Source organism: Venturia canescens, chromosome 2 (assembly GCF_019457755.1).
Source record: "Venturia canescens isolate UGA chromosome 2, ASM1945775v1, whole genome shotgun sequence".
Classification (NCBI taxonomy): Eukaryota; Metazoa; Arthropoda; class Insecta; order Hymenoptera; family Ichneumonidae; genus Venturia; species Venturia canescens.
In genome coordinates this window covers 12,756,450-12,775,011 of record NC_057422.1, presented here as the reverse complement: position 1 = coordinate 12,775,011, position 18,562 = coordinate 12,756,450, and the positions used below count along the sequence as shown (strand labels likewise).

At 38.7% G+C, this 18,562-nt stretch overlaps 3 protein-coding genes across 3 annotated transcripts; all 3 read left to right on the top strand.

Annotated features, from left to right (window-relative positions):
• The first annotated feature begins 3,951 nt into the window (after positions 1-3,951).
• On the top strand, positions 3,952-5,633 carry LOC122406614 (uncharacterized). The gene is made up of 4 exons (XM_043412165.1): positions 3,952-4,261; positions 4,363-4,580; positions 4,882-5,135; positions 5,299-5,633. Exons 1-4 carry the CDS (start codon positions 4,084-4,086, stop codon positions 5,609-5,611), a joined length of 963 nt encoding a protein of 320 aa, XP_043268100.1. The 5' UTR covers positions 3,952-4,083; the 3' UTR covers positions 5,612-5,633.
• Positions 5,634-6,681: 1,048 nt separating this feature from the next.
• LOC122406065 (uncharacterized) lies at positions 6,682-9,417 on the top strand. The gene is made up of 7 exons (XM_043411264.1): positions 6,682-7,036; positions 7,125-7,219; positions 7,446-7,619; positions 8,090-8,313; positions 8,399-8,616; positions 8,679-8,932; positions 9,105-9,417. Exons 1-7 carry the CDS (start codon positions 6,812-6,814, stop codon positions 9,400-9,402), a joined length of 1,488 nt encoding a protein of 495 aa, XP_043267199.1. The 5' UTR covers positions 6,682-6,811; the 3' UTR covers positions 9,403-9,417.
• A 1,593-nt stretch (positions 9,418-11,010) lies between these two features.
• On the top strand, positions 11,011-13,675 carry LOC122405950 (uncharacterized). Its single transcript, XM_043411038.1, has 7 exons — positions 11,011-11,315; positions 11,396-11,490; positions 11,788-11,961; positions 12,369-12,592; positions 12,680-12,897; positions 12,971-13,224; positions 13,340-13,675. The coding sequence occupies exons 1-7, from the start codon at positions 11,103-11,105 to the stop codon at positions 13,650-13,652; spliced, it is 1,491 nt and encodes a 496-aa protein (XP_043266973.1). The 5' UTR covers positions 11,011-11,102; the 3' UTR covers positions 13,653-13,675.
• Positions 13,676-18,562: the final 4,887 nt, after the last annotated feature.

Genomic DNA, 18,562 nt, shown 5'->3' with positions numbered 1-18,562 from the left:
TTCGCCTTACAGCCCACCTCGAACCTCAAGAATTAGTACGAATGACTTTTACATCATAATCTAACATTTTGTATAGTTTCATATTTTTCTGTGCATTAATACTATTTCCTGCTTAACTTCCTTTAATTAATGCAACGGTGAGCTGTTACTCTACAATCTACAATTGTGATGATATTTTGCAGCATGAATAGACAGAAAAATATATATATAGTGTGACCAATTTTTCTTATGCAAAAACTTTTATCCAAGGCCACAAAGGTCCCTGTCTCTCTCTTTCGTCGATTTATTTCGATGATCAAGATCCCGTGGGCGCCAGTCGCAAAGCGACTCGACGAGGAGAGAGAAAAGGATAGTTGACCGGCTTCGTTCAGCGGGAAGAGGGCGGGATTATCCCGAGAAGAAAGAATTTGAACAACGTCACGAAATTTCAGATAATAGGTGTAACAATATTTATTTGATTAATAGTAATTTATTGCAACGACGCAGAATGAAACTTTCGAGCGCAAACTAATCGAACCTACGAAAATAACAATATTTTTGTACGGGAAAAATCAAACCGAATACTATTACGGGAGGGAGAAACCGTGGAACTAACACGCGCACAACACACACATTACCGGTCAAGACCTACGTCCTTTACACTCTAAAACGAGCCCGTTTTTCTTATTTATTTCGTCCCGGGACTACTCGTGAACGAAATGTTTAAAATCATATCATTAATTTTATAAAATACCGGGAACCCGCTAGTCGGTGTCCAGGCCGGACTAAGATGTCGATTCGCGAGCCGTTTACTCTTGACCGCACGCTCTCTCTCACTCTCACTCTATTCCACTCTGTTCCACGATTTTTCGCTCACGTATTACCGAAAACTTCAACAATTAAAAACCAAAACACGAAAGATGAGATTTCCGCTAACGACCACGATGCGAAATTTTATCCGGGAAATTTTCTACGGCCTGTACAACGAGAGCCGAGAACGCACGTGATAAAACTCGAAATCTCCCACGGGAGAATAAATTTCACACTTTGAGGCAACCGTAGCCGCGACCGAATATATTGTTTCGGGATCGAATATTCTAATTCATTTCAAATAAACTGAACGAACCGCGGAAGTAAATAGCCAAGAAAACGACTGACCCACTGATCAGATACGGGAAGCGAAAGAAGAGAACTTACGGTTTCCTTGATTTTACTACGTCCGTTCCGTTGAACACCCAGCGAAAATCTAACGAGCGTGGACAGGGCAGCGTAACTGCTTCTCCCTTCCATTCCCCCTTGCCGCTCTCGATACTTCCAAAAATGATCGACAGGTTCGCCGCGATGTCATGCAAGCATAAGACAGGGTCCCGAGTTATAGCCATTCGGCGGGAAGTTTCTCGTTCGAACCCCTAGCTTGCGACTGAATATTTTCGGTGATAATTTGCATTTTAAATTCGATGATAATTTGTGGGATCCTATTACACGGAATCCCACACGATGCGTTATAAATCGAAGAAGGGATGGTAACATTCTTTTACGACAAGAGTATGTGATTTTCGATGTTTTTCTCCCGGTATGAACTTCGCGTGGCGACGGAGAGACGAAGCCAACGATGGAAAACGAAGTTTTCGTAGCTCTCCTAAATCCTCGCTTTGTTCCCGTGGTTTTCTTGTCATTATAGCGAATCGATGGAAGTACGAGCCCTGCTCAAGGTGCGCTGTCGTGAGGATGTCAACTCCTTCTTTCTCACTCCTCCTTTTGACTCTCGAAAGAATTGAACCAGTGAAATTGTTCTCGTTCTTCCCGCTTCCCGATGTAGCCACCCTCCTGTTCGCTCCCTCCTTCCCGGTTTATCTCGTCGCATGTAACAAAACAATATTTTCGATCGCGACGTCAAATCAATTCAAACAAATTTCGTTACGACCAATCTTACGAGATCGCTGTGTGGCCGAGGTGTTAAACGGGAGGGACCCTTGCGCCTTTCACGCACTTATTCGTCATTCTTGTGACGATCACAAAAAAAAACATCGTCACAATAGGTATATAATATGTACTAAGGCATCAGATAAATCACTTAACAAAAAGCAATGAACATCGCAAATATGTGTGCGAAAATACGTATCATTTTTTGATGCAATTAAATAATATAATAAATAATAAACATAATTAATATCTTTTCAATGGGTTAAGTAACAGAGTTCGAAGAGGTTGCGATCGAAAGAATGAAAAAATAGAAAATATGTCAATTTGCAGTATTGTCTGAACTACTGTAATTATTTAATTGTTAAAGAAATAAATTTCCAAAGTTTTCGAATACAGTTGATAAACACCATCGCTCCTGTAAAAACTGTCTGGAAGGGACTCGTTATAGATAAATGTACTTGCCTCCGAGTCGTTGCTGCGACTCTATAGATACGAATATTTGCTTTTCTACGACCCTGAAAATAGATCATTACTCCGAACGACTGTATTCATTTAATCAGTCCGGTCACATTATTTTGTGCCATCCCAAAGATTTCATCTGGAATACAAAATAAATGTTTGCTCCCGCTTTGTCACAAATGACGTGCGTGCAGTTTTGACAGTGCACGAATCTTAGACTTCCGGCTTTGAAATTGGTGCCGGAAACACGTACTTTCGACCGAGGTGTTAAGAAAAACATTTTTATGTGGAGATCAGTAATTTGAAAATCCTTTTTATGGCTTCACGAATCATCATTTTTACTAAAATTTTATTTGGTTGAAGCATGATCTTGCAGAAAAACACAAAACCGTTCATCGGTGGCAACTTGGGAAATGGTACTTATACCGGAATACTCGGGAGAGTTTGGCTCAATCATACGGATGTTGTGCCGCATTTGGGCATGGTTTCTCAAAACTTTGAGGCTGTCGAATTCGGTCCCATTTTCTGGGTCCATAGGCGAGTGCGATTTCACGTCATTGCTATATTCGCTTCTTTTTTATCTTTCCCCGTAAAAAAAGGAATGAAACGGAAGATGGTAGGAATAAAACTGTCAAAGATGCTTTCAGTTGAAATGCGATCGTAGAGCATTGCCACGAGAACAAAAGTTGAACTTACAAGTTGTGATGTTTCTTTTTTATTTATACACCACAGATTTTTACGAAGAGAAATTAAATTTGAATACATGCACAGGTAATAATAAGGTCGACATAATTAAGCGAACCCATTCGGTAATGATTTATTATACAACAATTTTTTAGAAAGGACGCCGCATTTCCACGCAAACGTTGATAGAGAAAGATAACGATTTTCTAACATATTTTTTGAGTTTGAATAAAGATTTGCGACGGCATGGTTAACAAAATAACAAAAAAAAAATAAAACAAATGTATAACAACCAAAATCGATACGTATCTTCTAACTCTTGTATGCAATCCAGCACTGTTCTCCCCAATATTGTGCCGAGCCCAGTCCGTCTACTGGTCTTTCTTTCTAACTTTTTCGTCGGTATCGATTCAATAGCTGGATGGTTGTTCAATCTTGCACCGTCGTTATATCGCCAAACAATACAAACAAACAAAAGTGAAAGAAACAGTGTCGCGTCACAGAAAAGCAGAACAAAAAAATTTGTATCGAATATAACTCGGTGAACCGATGACCAACCGTCTCGGCCGAGGATCACACTCCTTCTCCTTAATCGGGCAAATTCGACTTTTCTCATGAAAGAGAGGGACGCCCCCTCTTGCCCTCTCAACCCTTCCTCCCAATTTCGGCAATCGCTTGATTCGTCTTAGACTCGCTCACTCATTGCAAAGTCAAGATTAATACCTTTCCAATGTTCCAGTTTTCACTCGTTAACATATGCATAGTCGAAACGTTTTTGAATCGAAAATTCAGTACGCGAAGAAACACTGTAAAACCGGAAAAAATCGGCCATTTTTCAGATCTTGCTTGATTCTAATGATAAGATTAAAATGCTACTAAAGTCAGATATCGATGAAAGTTGATCGAATCAGAGAACACGTCGAATCTTCTGCCTGTAATTGAATAAACTGAAATTCACAAATGTCCAATTACTGATCTTATTTTCTAATCAGTATACGAATTTATTCACGGGGAGCATGGAAACGAAACCCGGCTTGGATGTTCAGTATATTTACCCAGGAAGTGTGGATCACGCTTCTTGCATTTTTAGTGACACTGAGTCTCGCCAATACCATAACACAAAGAATACTGATAAATCATCGTGCAAAAAAGTTGAAGAGCGAAAGCATTTTCAGTTATTTATTCTACAATTTTGCAACGCTTTGCAATCAACCGGGTAAGACAAATCCAATGTTTTTGTACATTCGTCAACGCGAATGAAAAAAAAAAAAAAAAAAAAAAAATTGAACAGAATTTACAACTCTGAAATCGTTTCAGGCAGCTCAGCGAAACAAGCCAGAAGCGGAGCGAACACATTGAATGTTACGATAGTACTATTCGCTTATCTCGTTCTCGCTGCTTATAATTCACGTTTGATATTTAGCATGGCACAAGAATCATTTGCAGCACCTTTCAATGACCTGGACACTCTCATGAACAAGACGAAATATCGCATCGTCGTTTTGAACGGGACCATCGCTTACCACATTCTCCAAGTACGATCAAGTTATTAACTATTTTCAAAAAAAAATAAAAATAAAAATAAAAAAAATCACATTTTCTCGTAATTTTTTGCCTGAAGTACTTTCCTTTTAAATATTTTGATTTTTTACTTTTGTTTTATGAATTTTTGGAAGAATTTTCCTCGACGATGCTCCTGACTTGAAAATCTTTGAATTTTTCGTTCCACGCTTTTTCAAATTCTCCCGATTTCCAGATTCAATAATGTTTCTCGAATTGTTAGATTCTGAATGAGAAGCAACTTTTTCGGTAAAATTATTACGATTGCGGTTTCAGAGCCCATTCGCTAAGGCCATTTTTGGACGAGTGTACGATTCTCCGCGTTTGCACGTCGTCCAACATGCCGGTGACCTTTACACCTATGTTTGCAACTACCCCGATAAATATGTGTTCTTAGACACCGATGACGAGGTCGCTATGAGAAAGAACATGGAATGTGACGTCGAACCTGTGGGCAAGACGTATGCAACGACGCCCATTGCTTCTGGATTTAGCCACGGGTTTCAACCCAGCAGAACTATTAAGTTTTGGTACTTCATAGAAAAGCCAATTGGAAAATAAGTTTCGTCGAGTGTCATTTAACAAAAAAATGTCTGAACTAAAAAGAAGTGTTGTTCTTGGGGCTTTTCGTTAAAATTTCAAAATCACGTAAAATTGTAATTTTCGTTGTTGATTGAAAAGCCGTTTTTCTAGGCTTCTGAAATTCCGGGAATTCGGATTGCTGAACGCCATGGAAAGGCGTTACATGAGACCGACGAGAAGAAAATCGAGGATTCGACACGCGCAAAGTTTGACGATCGACATGGATCGTGTTTCGGTGATTTTTGGTGTACTCGGCTTAGGTATGATCGGCTCGATCATTATATGTATCGCCGAAAATATCGTATTCACGATTGATAAACGAAGAAACAATAAATTGCTCGATAAAAGATTGCTGAATATTGAGCAACCAGTTATTGCTAAATTGATACTTCAAAATCGAGTACTAGCAACACATCGAAGATAAAATAAAAATTCATTGGAAATAATTGTCCCGTGCAAATGTTTATTCCTTCTCACAAAAGTTCTATTCTCCCTTGAAATAAGCAACATCAAATCGATCGCTCCCTGGCGGAGTGCACCGTCAGCGTTCAGGGGTCTGTTTTTTCGGGGTCAACAGACCGACGGGCCCATGACCGGGCCTCAAACCGACGTTCCAAAAAGTGTTCTTGTCTTTTCCCCTCACTTCGCGCCTTTTTGAGTTGCCATGCGGAGCAACAGCGAAGCAGTAAATTCGAAGGTGTTTGAGACCCTTCCTGAAATTTTATACTTTCAATCATCGGCCTCTCAAAAAGACATTTTTATTGACGCACAAGCAGCATGGAGAACTTTTGAAAAGGTTGAAATCGTTTATTCAGTGTTTTTCCAGCACAGACCCCGTCGATGAGCGCTTGAACCAAGCTTTCAAATCCAGAATCCGTTTGGTTTTTTCCGTATGGGCATGAGGGATTTAAAAAATCGAAGACCGTGTCCGCCAACGGGATTCCGAGCTGATGTATTTCGTGTGATAGAAGACACGATGAGAAGTACGATTGTCCGGCGTGCCATTAGCGATTCGCTCTGTTAAAAGGCTAATCTCGCGACTAATACCGACCCTCGACGCGGCAGAGCGCCATGCAAAATGCGCACGAAATGCGATCTACATTTTCTTGAAACGTGCTTTACAAAGCACGTTCGTCATAAATATGAATAAAATAAACATAAATAAATATGATCATTGTAAGGGAACACTATAAAAAAAGCGTTCAAAAGCATCGAAATACCGTTGGGAACCGAAATTGAAATTTTACAGCAAGAACTTGGCGTTGTTCCTGGCCAAAAACGTATTCGATAAAATGTAAATACTCGACGTCAGCTTCCTCTGTTGATCCGATGTTCCGAAACCGATATAGCTACATCGATTCTTCGTATGTGAAGAATAAACGCTGACAATTATATAAATATTACGAAGCAGGAGCTCGCATCAGATAAGTTGGCGTATACCGATTCATTTTATTGTATGTATTATCTTGCTGGCAACGTGCACGAATCAGGGAAAGAGTGTTTCAGTATGATTTTATAATGTTTAAAACTTGCCACGAAATCAATCGTGTTACGGATTCGTTCGTACCAACGAATCCGCGGAAAAATGACCGTTGAAAGGAAATTGAAAAATAACTGATTTTTAATGACAGTGAGAATGAATTTTTTCATACTTTTCATAGTGACAGTCGCTTACGTTAAATTTGTTACGACTCAGAAGAATCTAAAATGGAATAAACGTACAGAAAGTTTTGACACCATTGCCAATGTACTGACATCAAAGGTGAAGATACAAAAAGACATTTCGAAATATGAACAACTAGAAATTCGCGATTTCAACGGGCGACCCTTAAAAATCTCCTATTACGAGGCGAACTTTGCCACAAGGGAAAACAAATTTTTTATATTCTGCTTCGTAAATGATTCGGTGCTCGAATATTTTGGGTTATTTTCTCCAGGACCAGGGTGTTTTTGAATACTACGATAACGACACGAAAGCTAAAGGTATTTGCGGAGAAATTTGGACGACTATATGCAACTTTTTGAATTTCACGTACGTATTTAATCAATTTTCTTTTTGCTCCATTATTTTTCCCTAGCCCAATTATATAACAGTCGATTATACATTTGAATTGCTTTCAACGTGCGTCGCCCCAATGATTTTCGTTAAATTCCATGGATACAAAAATCTTGAAATATTTTGATTTTAATTATTGAACGTGAAGTAGAATAATATTTTTTTGAATTACGATATGAGACAAAACGAAACTTTCACGCAGAATGCTTCTAAGCAAGGATCCAATAGCGTATATTGGTAAGACTCACAACAACGGTACTTTTGGTGGAATACTTGGAAAAATTTGGAAAAATGAAACTGATGTTGTGCCCCATATGAGCATGTTTTCAGCACGTTACAAGGCTGTTCAGTTCAGCTCGACTTTTTGGATGTACAGGCAAGTGCCATTTTACCCCATTGTTCGATTCTTTTCATTTTTTATGTTTCCCCGCGTCACAGCAAGTATAGAATAAAAAAGAAATTTTTAATTCAGGGATAAAATTAGTTGAAATGTTAAAATTCCGATGAATATCGAATGAAAATATGATCAATAAGTTCCCTCCAAAGAATTGAGTTTTTATTCAAAGTTTAAACATTTCGAATACTCCAATTATGAGCCGTTAACATTCAAGGCCAAAAAATCAATTTCATCAAAATATTAGTACCCGAGAATCTATAGAAAACGAGGAAAAATCAGCCGTTTCCCCATTTTTTCTTCATTTTCAATAAAAGTAACATTGAAATTTAACTGAAAATAGATCGTTGTTAAGAATTGACCAAATAAGCGAATACGTTCAAATCTTTTGACTCTGATCAAAGGAACTGAAATTCACAAATGTCCAATTACTGATCTTATTTCATAATCAGTATACGAATTTATTCGCGGGGAGAATGGAGACGGAACCCTGCTTGGATGTTCAGTATATTTGCGCAGGAAGTGTGGATCACGCTTCTTGCATTTTTAGTGACATTGAGCCTCGCAAATACCATAACGCAACGAGTACTGATAAATTATCGGGCAAAAAAGTTGAGGAGCGAAAGCATTTTCAGTTATTTATTCTACAATTTTGCAACGCTTTGCAATCAACCGAGTAAGTTTAGTTTACGACAATGAAAATTCTGAAAATTAAATAAAAGAATTCATTGAATTTGATGACCTTGGAACAACCGTTTCAGGTAGTTCGTCCAACAAATCTCCAAGCGGATCAAAATTATTGAATGTGATAATTATCATCTTCGCTTATCTCACACTCGCTGCCTATAATTCACGTTTAATATTCAATTTGGCCCAAGAATCATTCGCAGCACCTTTTAACGACGTCGATAGCCTCATGAACAAAACCTCCTATAACATCATAATCTTAAATGGCAGCATTACTCAGCGCATTGTTCAAGTAAATGAAATTTCTATTTTTTTTTTTCTTCCAATGAAAAAATAATCATTCCAATATTTCAGACCGATTTTGGCAAAGACGTTTTTGATCGAGTCCGAAAATCACCGCGTTTGAAAGTCGTCCAACGTGCCGATGACCTCTACGCTTATGTTTGCAACCAACCAAACAAATACGTGTTTTTAGACACTGACAATGCAGTTGCTGTGCGAAAAAACGTGGAATGTGATGTCGAACCAGTAGGTGAAGCGTATTACTCAACGCCAATTGCGTCTGGATTTAGCCACGGGTTTCAATTCAGCAAAACTATCAAGTTTTGGTACTTCATAGAAAAGCCTCTTTAAAAACGCGCTTTGTCGATTTTCACTTAACAAAAATATGTCTGAAGTAGAAAAAGTGTAACAGATAAGTGTTTCTCATCGGGAATTTCGTTAAAATTTCAAAATCACGTAAAATTGTAATTTTCGTTGTTGATTAAACCCGTTTTTCAGGCTTCTGAAATTCCGGGAATTCGGATTGCTGAACGCCATGGAAAAGCGTTACATGAGACCGACGAGAAGTAAATTGACGATTCGGCACGCGCAAAGTTTGACGATCGACATGGAGCGTGTTTCAGTGATTTTCGGTGTGCTCGCCTTGGGTATAATCGGCTCGATAATTATATGCATCGCCGAAAATATCATTTTCACGATTGATAAACGGAAAACCAGCAAATTGCTCAATACCAAGCAGTCAGTTGTTGCTAAATTGATGCCTCACAATCGAGTACAAGCAACGTTTCGAAGATAAAATAAAACCACTCGATCGAGACTAAAATCGCTGAAAACTTGTGCAAGTTTTTTTTCCTCCTCCAAATCCTTCTCCCCAAAAATAAACAAAATTGTCCAAATTTTACCGCCGGATTTTGGGATAAAAGATCAGGTTCGTCGAGATAACTCATTATTTTCACATTTGGTCAAGTTTCATTCGACGTTCCTCTTTCGAAGGGTCGTTTTCGAAGAAGCGAACAAGCGTTTTCACTCTTTTTCATTTCTTCGCAAATGCGAGTTGCCGCAGGTGGAGCAACACCAATGAAATAATCTTCAAAGAGCCAACATTTTTTCTTTGCACTCATATCCATTGATCTCCCGAAAACACATTCAAATTGACACAGAAGCATAAACTTTAGAAAAGTTTTTTCACAAAAATGTACTTTCAATCGTGGATCGCGCAGCATCGATCTCAATAACCGATCACCGACCGAGATGAAACGTATAGCAGATCTGCGATTCAATGTTTTTCCAGCGGTTCCCTCAAAACTGTATCGAAACGATTTTTATATTTTTCCCATGCATGAGCCAGTAGAGCGAAGAAATCATACGGAAGAATAAAGTCCATGTCGCTGCGTTGACTGGAAAGTTCAACTTTCTCTTTGATTTCGGTACCGTTGCTCAAAACAACGAAATCGAGAAAACTGTTGGTTTTTCCAGCAGGCTAAAGTACAAGGGATTTGAAAAATCCAAAGACCGTGTGTGTCGACGGCAAAAATGTACATTCGGGTTCACTACTTACACGATGATGCTGAAGCTTGCAACGTTGGAGCCCAACGAAATGATGTAAAAAAACTCTCCAGTAATTCCAGCATTTCTCCAATTATGTTACCTCCCTAATCTGCAATTCGTAGTTTTTCACTCTGCACCAATGATTCGTGAAATAAAAAACTGGTCAATTGTAAATGTTATTTTTGTTAATTTCGTTGGGCTCCGACGCTGCATGCAAACTTCAGTGTCGTACTTACACGACTGCCGAGCCGATGGGCTTCGTGTGATAGGGCAAATGATTCAAATACGATTGTCCGGGGTGCCATTAGCGATTCACTCTGTTAAAAGGTAAATCTCGCGACCGCCAAACCTTGACGTAACAGAGACCTGTGCAAAATGCATCGAATGTAATTTACATGTTTTAAAAATGTTTTTAAAGGCATGTTCGACATAAATATGAATAGATGAGAAACATTTTAAGGGGAGACAGTGAAATTGAAGCGCGAATAAGAAGGATCGATAAACCGTCGAGGATCTAAGGTTGATTTTTGTGACAAAAATTTGGTGTATTTCTGGCTCAGAACGAATTCGATTAAAGGTAAGGGCCTGTGTTGGGGATCGTTGCGAATCCTTGACGTCAGCTTCCTCTTGCGATCGTCAGTCCGATGTTCCCCAGCCGATAGTACCATCGATCCTCGCTCTGCGAAGAATGAGCCACTGACAATTACATAAATATTACGAAGCAGAAGTTTGCATCAGATAAGTTGATATATTTACCATTTTCCTGATTCATTTCGTATTATTTTCCTGGCAACGTGCACGAATCAATGAAACAAAGTTTCAGTGTGATTTCATGATTTTTCAAACTCGCCACGGAATCACCGATGTTACGAGTGCTCGTTGTACCGACGAATAAACGAAAACGACCATTCAAGGCGAATAAAAACTGATTTTTCAACAACAGTGCGGATGGATTTTTCAATACTTTTCATAGTGACAGTCGCTTACATTAAATTCGTCACGACTCAGAAGAACTTGAAATGGAATAGACGCACCGAAAGTTTTGACACCATTGCCAATGTATTGAGCAAAAAAATGCAAATACAAAAAGTCATGTCGAAAGACGAACGACCAGAATTACGGGATTTCAAGGGCCAACCCTTGAAAATTTCCTATTACGAGGTGAATCATACCACACAAGAGAATAAATTGTTCACATTCTTTTCTGCAAATCATTCAATGATTATTCTTGTTTTCGTCAGGACCTTGGTGTCTTTGAATACTACGATAATGACACTAAAGTCAAAGGTATTTGCGGAGAAATCTGGACGACGATATGCAACTTTTTGAATTTCACGTTCGTATTCATGAATCTTCTTTTGATATACAATTGTTATTTTGCTGTAGCCGAATCATCGCATTCAATGATTGGACGATTTTTTTCAAAGTAATAAAATAATTTTTCTGCGACATTCCTTGGAAGGTATGGAGTCAATAATTTGTCTCAAATTAGCTGGTACAAAATCGTTGAAAAATGTCGATTTTTTATTTTATTTTTACACGTCACTTGAACATTTATCGAGGGTCCAAATATTCTGGTTAAGACCAATGGATTTTCGTTTCGTGTACAAGACGAAATAAAATTTTTACGCAGCATGGTTCTAAGCAAGGACGAAATCGCGTATGTCGGTAGCTCTCGCTCCGATGGTACTTACGATGGAATACTTGGAAAAATTTGGAAAAACGAAACGGACGTTGTGCCCCATTTAGGCATGTTTTTAGCACGCTACAAGGCGGTCGAATTCAGCACCGTTTTCTGGATGTATAGGCAAGTGCAATATTACTTGTTTGCCCAATTTTTGTAATTTTTCATGTTTCCGCGCGCGAAAACGAGAAAAGGATGAAAAAACGAAAACGAAAAAATCGGTAATAAAGTCATTTTCGTTAAAATGTGGTCGATGAGTTCGCCACAGAAAAAAATTGGACTGACCAAACGTTCGAGCTTTTATATTTTTACATCCATGGCAATAAAATGAATTCTAACGAAATTTCATTGGAAAATCCCTAAAAAAATTAGGCTTTTTTAAAAAAAATGCCAACTCATTCCAATATATTAATGACGTTAGAATTTTACGAAAAAATTGATCGAATCGACGATTAGATTCAAATCTCTTGGCTTCAACGAAACGAACTGAAATATGCAAATATCGAATTGTTAATGTAATTTTTTATCAGTGTAAAAATTTATTCGCGGGGAGAATGGATACAAAGTCCTGCTTGGATGTTCGAAATATTTGCGCAGGACGTGTGGATCACGCTTCTTGTATTTTTGGTGACATTGAGTCTCGCAAATATCGTAACACAAAGAATACTGATGCGTTATCGAGAAAAGGATTTGAAAAGTGAGAGCATCGTGAGTCATCTATTTTACAATTTCGCAGTGCTGTGTAACCAACCGAGTGAGTTTAGAATTACGTCAATTTAAATTGTGAAAATAAAATAAAAGGTATATGTAGAATTTAGTGACCTTGGAAAAACGGTTTCAGGTAGTTCGTCCAAAAAATCTCCAAGCGGATCAAAATTATTGAATGTGATAATTATCATCTTCGCTTATCTCACGCTCGCTGCCTATAATTCACGTTTGATATTCAACTTGGCCCAAGAATCGTTCGCAGCGCCTTTCAACGACGTTTACAGCCTCATGAACAAAACGAAATATCGGATGGTCGTCGTGAACGGTAGCACCGCGCACCGCATCGTTATAGTAAATCAATTTTTTTTCACTTTTTTCTTTCCCCGCGTAGTACGATACCGTGATATTCCTTTGAATTTTTCAGAGCGAATTTGGAAAAGAGGTTTTTGAACAAGTACGGAAATCACCGCGTTTGAAAGTCGTCCAACGTGCCGATGACCTTTACGCTTATGTTTGCAACCAGCCGGACAAATACGTCTTTTTAGACACTGACAATGTCGTTGCTGTGCGAAACACCGGGGAATGTGATGTCGAACCAGTGGGCGAAGCGTATTACTCAACACCGGTGGCTTCCGGGTTCAGCCACGGGTTTTATGCCAGCAAAACTGTCAATTTTTGGTAATGAAAACGTGCAAAAACCTTATGAAACGAATCTAGTGATGGATGATCATTCCTTAACGAAAGGAAATGTGAAGTTTGCATTTTTTCGTTTATTCAGAAGCTTTTTTTCCAGGCTCACGAGACTTCGGGAATTTGGATTGTTAGACGCAATGAAAAAGCGTTACATGTCACCGACGAGAAAAAAACCGAAGGTTCGACACCGCCAAACTTTGACGATCGACATGGACCGAGTTTCTGTGATATTCGGAGTCCTTGGCTTGGGTATGCTGACCTCGATACTCATATGCGTCGTCGAAAATATCATTTTCAAGAAAAAAAGACAAAAGCCTGTCAAGCTGGATATTAAAAAATTGAATATTTACGAGCAACCAATTATCGCTAAATTGATACTTGAAAATCGTGCACGCGGCAGATACAGGAAATAAAATAAAAGAATTTCTTTGGAAAATTCGCCCTTACGGTCCCAAAATCTTTCCCTCTTTTCCGATAAAAAAATGAGAAACAAAAACCATCCGAGCATGGGAAACGGATAACAAAAAAATAACATTATATCAGCACTGAGAAAATCAAATTTGCGTGCGGTTTCGAAGAATCGCTCATACTTGTTTTCTAACTCGTCTAATTCTAGAGACGAATAAAATACCATTTTTTTCTCATTTCCCGTTAAAGTCCGGCTAAACGAACTGATTTTATCCTACAAAGGCTTTAAGGCCTTCGCACAAAATGAAAATTTCTCTTCCGTTACTTCGCTCCCGTTTAAGGAGGTTCAAGCGTACCTTGTGTCAAAACTATTTTCCAACTTTGCACATTAAAATTTTTTAAACAGAAAGCTTAAAACAGTATTTAACTTCTGGCGGGATATGCCGATGATTCACCGTCGTGAAATTGAGATATTTATTGTTGAGGTTTGCAATTTTTTGAAAGCTTCCAATTTTCACTCATAATTAAGCGCTATTCAAGAAGATTCACGTAAATTTTCAATTCATTAATTTGGAATAATAAAATCTAATGTATTTTTCGTATCATGTCCTATATACATCGCTTCAACTCCCTTAATTTGTCAAAACTGATATAATCGACGAACCTAGACGAGGAAAAGTGAACCTCGCTCTCATTGCTCGTACGACTATCAAATTGATGTGTTTCGTGCGATAGAAGAAATGATCCAAACGTCGGATAATTTTCAACGCCACGAGCCATCTGCTCCCGTTTCAAGGTGAACCAAGCGACCGTCACCCTCGCCGTATTCCTGCGACTCGGGTATCCATGCAATCGATATTTTCGAATCCATTCTCCGAACGTCTTTCAAATATTCGTAGTTATGAAAATGCAGCATCATTCAACATCATTTAACGAATGTCATCCGTCAGAGTTCAAAATCGTTCTTGGACCCAAAAATACTACAATTTTTCCAATTGACCGTATTCCCCAATGAGGATTTTGTCCCGTTTATTAAATTTACGAAGATTGATGCAATTCAAGTGCACACTCCGGAACGGGGGAACGAACGTAGCAAGCTTGTCACGCAAACAATGTTCGGAGGCGCGGTTATGAGAATGAATTTTTCATCGTTGACCTAACGATTAAACGTCGGTACTTACATTGATCCCAACTACACACGGAGAGAAAAAATTAGTAAGAATTACTGTGCCGCCATAAATATTAGGGTTCTGTGTCGCCCGTTTTGGAGGCTTTTACCAAAAACATTGTAATTTCCAAGTCCAAGTCAATTCCGAATAAAAACTTATATTAATTGCGTATTTTGCTCTGACAAAGGTTTACTACTGTGCTATTTTTTCCTACGTACATCACAGAGGAAACATTGTAAAATTTATGTTGACTCAATGGTGAACTATAAAGTAGAATTATTATGTTGTTTTGCTATGGTTAGTACTGTTTTGACAGTCAACATTTACAGTTGAACACAGTAAAATTTGAGGAGCTCGGACCAAGCATCGATGATCCTCCAAAGTGTTTAGAAATTTACTATTGGTACATGGCATCTATTTGCTTTCATACTATTTGTTTTGGCATCACACATCAATTTTCGTCGAGTTCTCGCTCTTCACAAAAAATGACTATGCATGTTCGTAAGAATTAATGAACCGACTCTGCTCTGTGGCACCAGAGTAGTTTTTACTGGAATTTTCTCTCCGTGCACAAAAATGAAATGTAAACGTATGTTTGAGTGTTGCAAACGAGTGCTTCATGCAAATGAATCATGTAAATTAATAGTGAATGAACCGGTGTTTTATCTCAAATCTCGCGTGTCACGTGAAATAAAACAAGAGCAATAGAATTTCAGTTTCGATTGTTAAATTGGTCAGGGCATTCTCGCACTTGCAGTTTTCAATTGTTCTGAGGCACGAACGAGAGTAAGAAACGTGGAAAGCAAATTGGGAGTCATCGGTTTATGAATAGGAGTGAAAATGATATTCCTTTTAATCGCCGTTCTCTCTGCGAGTTATTCGAAGTTCGTCGCGTCTCAGAACAGCCTCAGATGGAATAAACACTCGCAAAGTTTCGAAGAGATTCGTGACAGCTCGACGCGAGGGATCGAGACACGAAATGCTGCGGGAAGGACGCCACAACCTGAGCTACGGAATTTCAATGGTCAACCGTTGAGAATCTCCTATTTCGAGGTGATTCTATGAAATCCCTGAAAAAGAAAATTTTTTTTTTTTTCATCTATGAAACATGATTTTTGAAATTATGAGATTTTTAAATAATTCTTATAATTTTCTTCAGCAACAAGGTATTTTTGAGTTCTACGATAACGACACAAAAGCTCGGGGCATTTGTGGTGAACTTTGGACAACGATGTGCAGCTTTTTAAACTTCACGTACGTCTTTCATGCCAGTCCTTGGGCTGAAACGTTTTTCTTGCTCTTTCTTATTGCTTAAATCAATGAACGACCGTGTCGTTGGTTTTCGTGGGTTAATCACAAGACCGAAAAGTGCCAAAGTCAAGCGTATCGATTTTCGGGATTATGAACTTTCGCCAGTTTTTCCAAATATGTCACACGAACATTTTGCCGGGAAGTGATTGATGCCAAACTCACTAAATTCGAGCCAATTTTTAGAGTTTGTTGAATACCGAATTACCAGCAAATTGCATTTTTTGGACAGCATGGTTCTCAAGAAAAACGCAGACCCGGATATTGGCCACAGGAATCCGGACGGTACTTACACTGCAATTCTCCAAAGCGCAGCACTCAATGAAACTGATGTCGTGCCGAATCTACAAATGACAAACGGACGTTTTGGGGCTGTCGAGTACAGCATGAATTTTTTGACGGAAAGGCAAGTGCTGCTTAACTTCTGTGAACGAATTAACCTCCATCCCTAGGAAAGGTTTGATCGTGAAAAAAATTGAAATTTGAGTTTCACCGATTCATGCCTACTTTGCCCGAACAATAAAAAATGTTTGAAGACCAAAAAATTCGGAAGAAAAACATTCCGGGACTTTGAAATTTGCAGTGTCCAAAAAGTCGATATTTTCGCAGCTTTCAACATTCATTTTCGACGATAAAAAGTTTGCTATTTTGGTTGAGTTATCTTAATATTTTGATGATCGAATGGAAATTTCCGTTTGCAATCAGTGGAAGAATTTATTCGCGAGGCCATTGGAAAAAGAATCGAGCATGGATGTTCGATATATTTGAGCGAGACGTTCGTACCGCGATACTTGGATTTTTGGTGTTTTCGAGCCTGGTGAGTATCGGGACGCAAAGAATTTTGATACGTTACAGAAGAAAAAAATTGGAATGTGAAAACATCCTGAATCACTTATTCTACAATTTCGCAACGCTTTGCAACCAATCGGGTAAGATAAATCTACTGAAACTGTACATTTTTAAACGTGAATGAAAATATTGAAAAGGAATTTGCAACTGAATGGAATCGTTTTAGGCAGCACATCGGAAAACACTGGAAGCGGATCGAAGTTATTGAACGTCGTAATCGTACTTTTCGCTTATCTCACACTCGTCGCTTACAATTCACGTTTGATATTTAGTATGGCCCAAGAATCATTTGCAGCACCTTTCTACGACGTCAGAAGCCTCATAAACGATACGACGTATGACATGGTTATCTCAAACGGCAGCTTTACTCAGCGCATCGTTCACGTACGTCAATGTAATGTGCAGAGCGACATTGAGAAGCGAAAAATTCATTACCGGGCATTTTTCATTCGCACAGTTTTTTTTGCGATTGTGGAATCGAAGAATCCAAGTGACGAAGGGACTCTGCTTCTTCACACTCTTCTCGCATTAAAAATACCAGAAATCGGTTTATTTTTCTTCCACGATGCACTGGAACTATTTTCACTTTCCAGAGCGAGTATGTCGACAGCATTTTCGGAAACATAAGCGATTTTTCACGTTTCAAAATCGTCGAAAATCCCGATGACGTTTACTCCTATGTTTGCGAAAACGAGGACAAGTACGTATTTCTCCACGACGACAACGAAGTAGCCATTAAATCAGGCACAAAATGTGACATCGGGCCTGTAGGTTCGACGTATTATTCAAACCCAGTGGGCTCCGGATTCAGCCACGGTTTTCCACACCGCAAAATTATCAAATTTTGGTAATTCAAGTTCCAGCGATCGACGTCGTACCGAGAAAAAAAGCTGCAACAAAATAAATTTCATCACTCGACCGGCGCAATTAAAATTTCATAAAATTCGACGAATAAATAATCAAAGCAGTGTCCCAACGATAATTTTTCACCAACTTGTCATTCTGCACATGATTCGATGTACGATTAACCAAAAATTATCACTTTCTTACAGGCTTACAAGATTTCGGGAATTAGGATTGTTGGACAGAATGAAAAAGCGATACATACCACCGGAGAGAGAAAAACCCATCGTAAGACAGTCGACGGAATTAGCGATCGACGTGGACCACGTTTCCATGATTTTTGCTATCCTCTGTTTGGGATTTATCGCTTCAATAATCGTGTGCGTCGCCGAAAACGTGATTTTTTCGATGAGAAAAGAAAAAATCGTTTAATTACCGGCCACGAAGGTGACGAGTGGGAAACAACGCATCTGTCACTTTTTTTGTCCTCGGAGGTCACTGAAGATCAACCAAAGTAATAAATTCAGAAACACCTTCGATAACTCTTTTTTTGGTCCGAAAATGAAATAAAAGTGATGAAAAAGTGAGAGATAATAAAATAGGAAAAAAATACCGAACGAGTTTGTCCATTCGGAAAAAAAATCGCTCGCTACAGCGCGTTTGCTGTTTTATTTTTGACGCGGGCAATAAAAATAAAGCAAGAAAATCATGTTTAAGCCTTCGATCGATCTCTAGAAACTTACATA